Source organism: Onychomys torridus, chromosome 23 (assembly GCF_903995425.1).
Source record: "Onychomys torridus chromosome 23, mOncTor1.1, whole genome shotgun sequence".
In the NCBI taxonomy this organism is placed as follows: Eukaryota; Metazoa; Chordata; class Mammalia; order Rodentia; family Cricetidae; genus Onychomys; species Onychomys torridus.
This window is the reverse complement of record NC_050465.1, coordinates 48,503,156-48,512,461: the sequence shown is the minus strand read 5'-3', so window position 1 is coordinate 48,512,461 and position 9,306 is coordinate 48,503,156. Positions and strand designations below refer to the sequence as shown.

The window sequence follows — 9,306 nt, the reverse complement described above, 5'->3', positions numbered from 1 at the left end:
ACTGTCAGAAAGAATAGCTTCTCTTCTCGGATGAATAGAGTCAAAGACCATAGGAGACCACGGAGCTTATAAAGATAATGGACGGTTGTTTCCATAAATTCAACACATTCAAGAAGTAACTTTGAACTTCTTGCCTCTGGCGGTGCGGCAGCTTCTGAGAGCGCCTGCACCACTCTTACAGCGCCGCACGGTTGCCAGGAAACCGCGACGCCGTGGTCCCAGTCTCTAGGTCTTGCTAGAAATCATGGCCAAATTCGTGATCGCGGGTGAGTTTTCCTCCAGTGAGCCCACAGAGCGTTTCCCGTGGCCGTTAGTCAGCCTTATTAACGGGCTTCTTATTCCGCAGCCCCATCCTCTGACGGATCACCTCAGACTTTCTAGATATTCCGTCCAAGATGCGTGTTAGACAGTGGCGGTGTGCCGAACTCTGATGAGCACCGGGGACACAGTGGGGAAATTTTTCATCTGTGCCCTTGGCGAGTTTTAATTCCCTCGGGGGTACGAAACATGTAAAGAATTACTTTGATCTGCCGGGGTTAATGTAATGAGAGAGAGGTGCATGGGTCTCTGGGCCAATGGACTCCCAAAGTGGGGATGTGGGATAGAGAAGAGATGGAACAAGGAACTAAGTAGAGAAACTGCTGAAGGAACCATCCCAGAGAAAGGCAACGCCTAGAAGAGTTGGAGTCTAACGAAGGAACTGGATGTGGGATCATGGCAGGACTGGGGTTAGACTTACAAAATAGAAACCAGACTCTTGTATCTTACAAACACCTGAGGGGGGGGGGTGAGATTTGAACTAAATCTTGAAACCAATGAAGAATCATTGAAAGAATTTAAGTAAAAATAGTGACAATAGATTTGCATTTTTAAAAGATCATCTTGGCAGCTAGAGGCAACAACCCACCTACTGTGTGTCTGCTTGCTCCCTTCTCACTGCTGTTCTGTCCCTAGCCCTTCATCCCACCCACTCTGGCTTCTACATTTTTACCACCATCACCAACGATCTCTTAGGTAAGCTGTTCAGTCTTTGTCTTGGTTTGTCACCAGAGAAGACTGCTCGGACTTGGGTTCAAGCCAACAGAAAGTCTTTTATTACCTGGCCGGCAACTACACTGGGTGTACCGGATCCCAGGGTAGCCCTGAGCCTTTCTTGGGGTGACCTCTTAAGTACAAAAACCATGTTCTGGGTTGACACACTTCAGTTAACAAGAACAGTTAGCCAGAAGCAGAACTACAGAAGCCAAGAAGCAAGGTTAGTACATTTTGAGACTTCCCCAGAACTATATGGACTTTGATAGATTGGGCCTTTGTTTTAGTTTTGGCAGGTGGTGCTGTCTATGTGCTGAATTTTACAGCCTGAATGGTCCATCACAGAGTTAGTTGTGCTGAGGTCTGGGCCCCTGGGACTTCTTGGTTACACTGAGCACGATTGACGTTTACCCTCTCTTTGGAAGTACTTTTTTTGCCTCACTACTCATGCAGATAAATATTTTTAGCACTAGAAAACTGGATGGTGGGAATACAATAGAAAGGTTTCAGGGCATGCTGGATGTAACAGTAACTGTGTTCTAGAAGGAAAGGTGGCAGAGGACCTCACTAGGCAATGTCTTGCAGAGGGAGAGGTGGTTTAGCAGATACCAGAACAATAAGAGTTAGAAAGCAGAGAAGATGTAGAGAGAAACAGAACAATCTAGGTGTGGATAACAGGGAGCAGAGCTAGGGTGTGTGACTATTACAAAGACGATGTATGGTTGTATATGGAAACCCAGTGCATTCAAGCACTAACTTGGAACCCTAGCTTTTCTAAGTGTAACAAGTCTTTCTCTGTCCGACTAGCACCCCCCCACACACACCCTGCAAAATGACACAGAGATTTATTATGAATTAGGCTTGTTTCCAACTAGCTCGTATAACTTAAATTAAGCCTTATATTTTAATCTACATTCTTCCACGTACCCATGCGTCATCTCCATTACCCCATCCTGCTTCTCCTGCATCTGGCTCACAACTCTGCCTTTCTTCTTCCCAGAGCTCTCTCTGTCCAGATGTCCCAGCTATACCTCCCTAGCTATTGGCCATTTAGCTTTTTAAATCAACCCCAGGGACATATCTTCACACAGTGTGCAGAAATATTCCATAACATCTGAGAGCACTTAGCGATGAAGATGCCAGGAAACCACGAAGCCACGGTCCCAGTCTCTAGGTCTTACTGGAAACCATAGGCAAATTTGGTGATAATTGAGAGTATTTGGTAAGCATGCAATTGAAATAAGTCTAATAGGACTGGGCGAAAGGGTGCAAGGCACAATGTCCTAAGCTGAAGGCAGAGGGAGACAATGCAGATTCTCCTGAGCCACATCAATGGTTTAGACTTTGGCCAAAGTACCTGAAAAGGTTATTTTAGAAGGAGATAAAGCAATGAAATTCTTATCTTACCTGATGAGTGTTAAGGATGCAACAAGAGACCAGTTAGGAGACTGGAGCTGTGTAGTGCAAGAACCAACTGCTTTAGCATTGTGGTCACTGTGAATAGAGGAAAACAAATGGACTGGGGAGTGATCTGAGAGATGAGTGTGTGGAACAAGATGTCTAATTCACTAAGTGAGTGCAGGAAATAAAGGGAAAGGCATACTCCTAAGCAGTGGAGTCATTTGAAAAACCTTCATCAGAAGAATAAGCTTAATAATCTAGATACTCATAGTATTTTCTCACTTTTTAGCCCTGGCTGATTTGAACCTCACTATGTAGGCCAGGCTGGGCTCAAATTCACAGAGATCTGCCCGTCTCTTCCTCCAGAGTGCTGGGATTAAAGGTATACAACTATACCCGATTAACCTTAATATTCTTAAATAGGGGATGGACATAACTGTTGTTCAAATGTTAAAGGTCTTATAATAAAAAATCCAGAGCCGGATATCAGAGAGAAAGCTGAAAGATCAGAGAAGCAGAGCAGCCATCTAGTTCTTACCTCTATGAAATCCTCAGCCTAAAGAGAATGAGTTCTTGTTTCCTCGCACCTTGTATAACTTTCTCCGCCCTGCCATATCACTTCCTGGGATTAAAGGCATGTGAGCTTCCCAAGCAAAGGCATGAGATCTCAAGTGCTGGGATTAATGGTGTGTGCTACCACTGCCTGACCTCTATGTTTAATCTGGTGGCTGGCTCTGTCCTCTGATCTGCAGGCAAGTTTATTAGGGTACACAATGCATCACCACACATAAGTGCTCTAGGAAATGTAGGACTCTCCTACCTTTTTGGTAGGAGACATGGAACTGATATGACCCACATGAGATAATTATTGACAATTGCACTGGTTAAGCCAATTAAAGTTTTTAGTTCTTTTATTAATGGCTAGAACAAGAATGGGCTTGTGCCTCTGAAAAGTCTCCTGGTGCCCAAGCTAAGGGGTATGTCATTCTTAAAAGCAAAAATTACGAAGACCATAATTTACCTCCAAGTTAGGTAAAGGTCAGTGTATCCTTGAAAAGTTCATTCCTGGCAAAGCTTAGTAATTATTTCAGACATAGCATGACAACTATTTTTAAATCATATCTTCTTTAGTTACTTTACCTAACTCTAATTATTTTGGTTAATACATCCAGAACATGGTCAATCAAGGCCATGCAAATCTCAAATGTGTTGCCAAGGCAGACAACTATCGGAATGGAGGGAATTGGAGGGCTGAGAACTGTTTAAGCAAACCCAAAACGGAGTTGGAACGCGATGGTGTTACTTTAGTACTTTCAGAACAGAATTCAAGCTTATACTGCCAAGTGCCCGTGATACATTCAGAAAGAGATGGTAGTACTCGGGAAAGTGTAGGCATCTAGATAAGACACTATGCTCAGTCAGGAATACAGATTGCTACTTGAAAACAAGGAGTTAGGCCAGAAAAATATGCAGATAAGGCATGAAATTATGTGCCTTGCAGAATGGTTCCTTTTCATGGATTGATGAGGAAACAGGAACTTACAAAGCATAGAAAAGACGAGCCAGAGAGTTAGAAAGAAAACCTGCAGAAAATCCCACCATATTGATGCTCTCCACAACTTACTCCACAAGAAGCGGAAACAGGCAAGACTGACAAAGACTACCAGGGTTAAGGAGAAAGAATCAAAAATTACTCATTGTATTAAGGACCTCAAGGTCTTTACCTGTTTATATTTAACTTATATTTAACACAATTAATATAAAATATATTTTACATTGCATATATTGTATATAATATAAAATAGAATTAATACAAAAATATATAAGTTATATTTAGTACAGTTTCCTTCTGGGAAATTGTGAGAAATGCTAGATTATAGTGGAACAATAAATGAATGAAAATATAAGAGTCAGGGGTGGCAAGGACAGAAGATTTTTAAAAGATTGTTTTAATAGAAAGGGGCACATAGGGCCAGGTGATGGTGGCTCACACCTTTAATCCCAGCACTAGGGAGGGAGAGCCAGGCAGATCTCTGTGAGTTTGAGGCTAGCCTGAGCTACAGAGCAAGATCCAGGACAGGCTCCAAAGCTACACAAAGAAACCCTGTCTTAGATAGATAGATAGATAGATAGATAGATAGATAGATAGATAGATAGGTAGGTAGGTAGATAGATAGATAGATAGATAGATAGATAGATAGATAGATAGATAGATAGGTAGATAGATAGATAGATAGATAGATAGATAGATAGATAGATAGATAGATAAAAATAACAGAAAGGGACACATGGAAAGCAATGCCCGGGGAGAGGAGACGTGGACATTTTTTGGTTTAGGGAGGAGAAACTGACATTTAGTTGAATACATTAAAATATGCTTGAAAGGAGACACTAGAAACATAACTAAGCGTCTAATGGGATGGGAATAATTTGTTGAGCAAGGCTTCCAAGAAGACAAAGCAGGGGTGGTCAGAGTAAAAGTCCTTTTCCTTTGGAAACTTCTCCGTTCTTTATATCCATCTCCCCATTATCTTCTCAGTGACATCTGGGCAGAAGGAATCCAGATGCAGAAAAGGCAGGTAATTGAGGTCATCTCGGGTGCAGGGCTTTTACAAGCTAATTTCCCAGGAAATGGACAGGATAATTAAACGTGAGCCATAAAGGGGCTTTGAAGTAATTAACAATGGATTTGAACTGGACAGAGAGGCTTATCCGTACAGAGGTGTTGAGAAGGATTGATGTTGAGGGGCTTGTGGGGTTGGGGACAGCCACTCAGCCTGTCCTCCTAAACTGACATCCACCCAACTCTCAGGGACGGTTTAACTTCTTCAGTGTTCCGCACGGCAAAAATGTGCATCTGAAGCTCTCCCTTGGCACCTGCACCTCGGACTGGACATCAGCCACCCTGCCAGTCACATACGGCCACATGCCCTGCATCCCTCCTAATACACTTGTCTGAATACCTCACCGATGGTTTCTCTCCCATAAGGCCAGCCCCTCATTCTTCCTCCTCCCTCAGCTTGCCCACAATTCTGGACCATACATCAAATATAAAAGGGAGCACATTTCCACTCCTTTCCTCACACTTTACCTTCCAGTGGTGTTTTGTTTTGTTTTGTTTTGTTTTGTTTTTTTACATTAATTTATTTGTTTTACGTGTGTGGGGTTGGGGTGGGGGAGGGGTGCACACAGAGGTTAAAAGAGAACTTGCAAGAGTTGGTTCTCCCCTTCTGGCATTCCTGGAGGTCACACAGGTGCCTTCATCAGTTAAGATGTCTCACTGGACCCTTTGTGGCTTCTAATGAGTAGCTCACTGTTAGTATGTCATGCTTAAATAGTATGGCACAGTCTCTTATGCAGGACAGCAGAGTACTAGAGGAGGGTAAATATTTAAAACATTGCTTTTTCCACAAAATTGTGTTATGTAAGACTCTGGCCTATGAAATGTTCCTTATTTTTTTATTAATATAACAAAAATTGATGTCTGTGTTACAGAAGACTGTTTTGTAATTTTGCTACAAAATTATATTATAGTCATGGTGCATTCTCTAAGTGTCTGGCAAATCCTCATCACAGCATGGCAATCTGTATGTGTTCAAAGAAAGCTTAGCTAATTTGAACTCTTCTAGGGAAAGCAAACTGCCCATATTATGCTAAGGCGGAACTGCTGGCAGACTACTTACAGAAGAACCTTCCTGATTTCCGGATTTTTAAAATCACACAGCATCCTGATGTGTGGGAGGTAAGAAGCTTTACAGTTATTAACTGCACTTATGCAAGAAAGTGTTCTACTTTGATTAAAGGCTGGCTGGTGTATCTTTTTGGCTTCTGATGATGAATGTATTCTGATGATGATCTATTAATGGCAATTGGATACTAGTAAAAATGAGTTCCTACTTATCAGTCTCAAAACATGGGTTTTTTTGCTAATATCTAATAGCACAGAGGAGACTCCAAGAAAACAGGTAGTCTGTAATTCACTACTTAACATTTTCTTTCTCCTTCACATGGAGTCCTTTTGGTATGAAGGCTTATTTATTCGAAAATCCTTGTCTGTGGCTGTGTTGCCCCCTCAACAGACTTCAAGATAGAGATTTTTGCAGATGAATTCTTACTGGAACGTGCTCCCAGGACATCCTGAGAAGAAAGGAAGGAAAAGGCAGCAGCATTAGGCAAAGGGAAGAGCTACAGCAGAGGAGTTGGGGGGGGGGGGATTCTGCAGGGAAAATTGTTGGGGATCCCTTCCAAGGTGTCCCCTGTTGAAGAAAGGTAACTGAGCTTCCTGCATCAGCCACTCGCCTGATGTGGGCTGCCCCAAGAAAGGGGGCTTAATCTCAGTCGAGGGGCATCCCTTTAGCTGAGGTCAGTCCTAGAGAGAGATTCAGCAGGTAAGCCTTTGGCCTCTAGTAGCTCTGGTGACTGAGAGCACATGTGCTTTGGTTATAAGAGGGAAGGAACCTGGACTATGGACGACTGTCTGCTACCCACTGAGCCTCCGGATCCATGTGCTCCATTAAGTAAATTCACACCATCTGGTAACTGCTCTACTGGGATTCAGATCAAGATCTTTCCCTGGGAAGACTTTATTAGAGGGAGGTTCGTTAATGAACTGTGTGCACAAAGTTTCAGAGCCAAACTGGCGCTCATCTCTCTCCCCTGCCATCCAATAGAGGTCCCCCTCTACTGCTCTAGGCCCCTTGATAGGTGTAATGACCTCGTATTGTGTACTTAAGGGACATGAGCCCCAGTCCCTTTTGAAAGACACGACTATCACACTTTCCCTTGTATGGTCAAAATTGAGTAGAACATCGCCAAAGATGCCCAAATGGTAACTTGGACATTGAATATGTTTTACCCTGGGTGGTAGCTGTTGTACATTCTTCTGATTAGCAGGCCCAGCTACCCTTCCACAGCGGTAACTTCTTTCTTTGCCTGCTGGTCACTCCTCTCACTGTGACCAATGTCAACTATAGCTTAAAGGTGAGAGTCTTCTTATGTCCTCTGATAGAAATGCTCCTCTTTGAAAATTTAAAACCTTCCAACTCAGACAGGCTAGAGTAAAGAAATGTGGGAAAGCATAAATTCTCTAAGAGGGAGCCTGGGAATGATGGTGAACAAGGTCTTTCTTAATTCTGCCCTTTGATTCCTGAATTCTAAGTAGTCTACCCAATAGAGGGAAACACTACATTGATATATAATACGTTTTATGGCCCGAAGGAGAAGAACCATTCTTGCCATATGTCAGTCTTCTAGCTGGTGTCCACAGCCTTGCTGGCCTGCCCTGCCTGCCCCTCTGTCAAGCTTGGTGATGTATGACAGAGACACGGTATCCCCTAGTGATATGCTCAGCACTGTACCTCTTTTCTTATAAAGTGATCCCTTGGGTTCAAAGATGTGTGCAAGCCCTAGAGGTGACAGGTTAAACATTTTCTAAGTGCTTAGGCAGGGTTTCTGGTAAAAGCACTCCAAGCAGGAAAGGCCATCCCCTACCCAGAACATATTCTGATTCCCAATCTAGACAAATCATTTTTCTTTACGTTGTGGAGAGAACCCAGTATCGTCTATTTTACACAGAGGCAGGTTGATGTCCTCAAGGGATGGTACCATTACCAACCACTAGCACTGGTCTTTGTTGCTGGCACACTGACCATTTAGCCATGGTAAGAACTATCTAGGCTTTTCAGACTAGAGGCCCTTCTTTTGAACTGCTGTCTAACCTCTTGTGAGGCCGTTTGCCTAGGAGTATCCAAGTTATCACGTCCTTGGGGTGGTTAGTATTCCTCTCAAACAGATGCTGTCTGGTGGGTGTCTCCCCATCCTCTGTACTTCCATATCTTATTATTCCAGTTGGTTGCCACACAAGGTGCCTTCCCTTTCCAGTACATTTCTTGTGACTCTGGTGAATGAAGCATTGTCCGGGCCCCCCAAAATGTAGTTGAGTAGCAGTGTATCCTGATTCCCACAGTGCTATGCCCACTAGCCTTTTTTTAATTAATTAACATAGGTATTTGTTAATTTTGTGGCAAGGCCTGCATGTACTAAGATGTAAGGGAAGATGAGAGGTTTTTTTTTTGTTGTTTTTTTGTTTTTTTTTTTTTTTTTTTTTTTTTTTTTGCCGAGTCCGTTCTATCCTTCAGCTCTGCGGGTCCTAGAAATGGAACTCAGTTTGTCAGGCTTGGTGGCAGTCACTTTTGCCACAGAGTCATCTCACCAGCCCTCCACTACCCTTTGACCCCTTTGTCCACGATCTTGCTTGGCAGATTTGTCATTTTCACATTGCTGAGACCTCATTTTCTCCACACTTCTGACCACCAATCAGGCAATACACTGCCACTGTCTTCTGGGGACCTTTCAAAAGTGGAGAGGCGCGATTCCCACTGAAGGAGGAGTCTCCCTGCCTATCTTTATGTTCCAGCCCCGATTCAGGAGTCTGAGAATTCAGTCCCACCCACTCCTCCAGCTGCTGAAAGGACAGTTCCATATCCCCCTTGGTACAGTCCTTTAGGACTATAGTCCTTTAGACCACTTTCTCCCTTCGCCCAATGTGTCACCAGGCAAGCTGTGCAGTGATTCGAGGGACCACGTTGGAAATCTCAGTTTTCTTGCTTTGGGATGAAATAAGAGCATGGACATCTTCAACACCAGCAAGAAATCGGGTTTGTTTATGAGGTGGCCTCGGCATACATGCCTTCCATGGTGGGACTTTAAGACCACTCAAGTATACCTTACCAATCGATAAGAATGCTGTCCCCTGCTGCTTCTCAGATCTTGACATTGAAAATCTTGGTTTACCCAATCCAGATAATGCTAACTTATTGGTGAAATTATTAAGGTCACTCCATGTAGTTAAAAGGGAGGTTTATTTTGTGGGCT

General features: G+C 43.3%; 1 protein-coding gene across 1 annotated transcript in view; it reads left to right on the top strand.

Annotated features, from left to right (window-relative positions):
- Nucleotides 1–11: 11 nt before the first annotated feature.
- The window catches only part of Mdh1b (malate dehydrogenase 1B), a 35,002-nt gene continuing 25,707 nt past the window's right edge, over nucleotides 12–9,306 (top strand). The window contains exons 1-2 of the mRNA XM_036173498.1: nucleotides 12–266; nucleotides 6,063–6,175. Of these exons, the coding sequence (XP_036029391.1) occupies nucleotides 245–266; nucleotides 6,063–6,175 (135 nt within the window). The 5' untranslated portion in view covers nucleotides 12–244. The remainder of the gene's footprint in view (nucleotides 267–6,062; nucleotides 6,176–9,306) is intronic.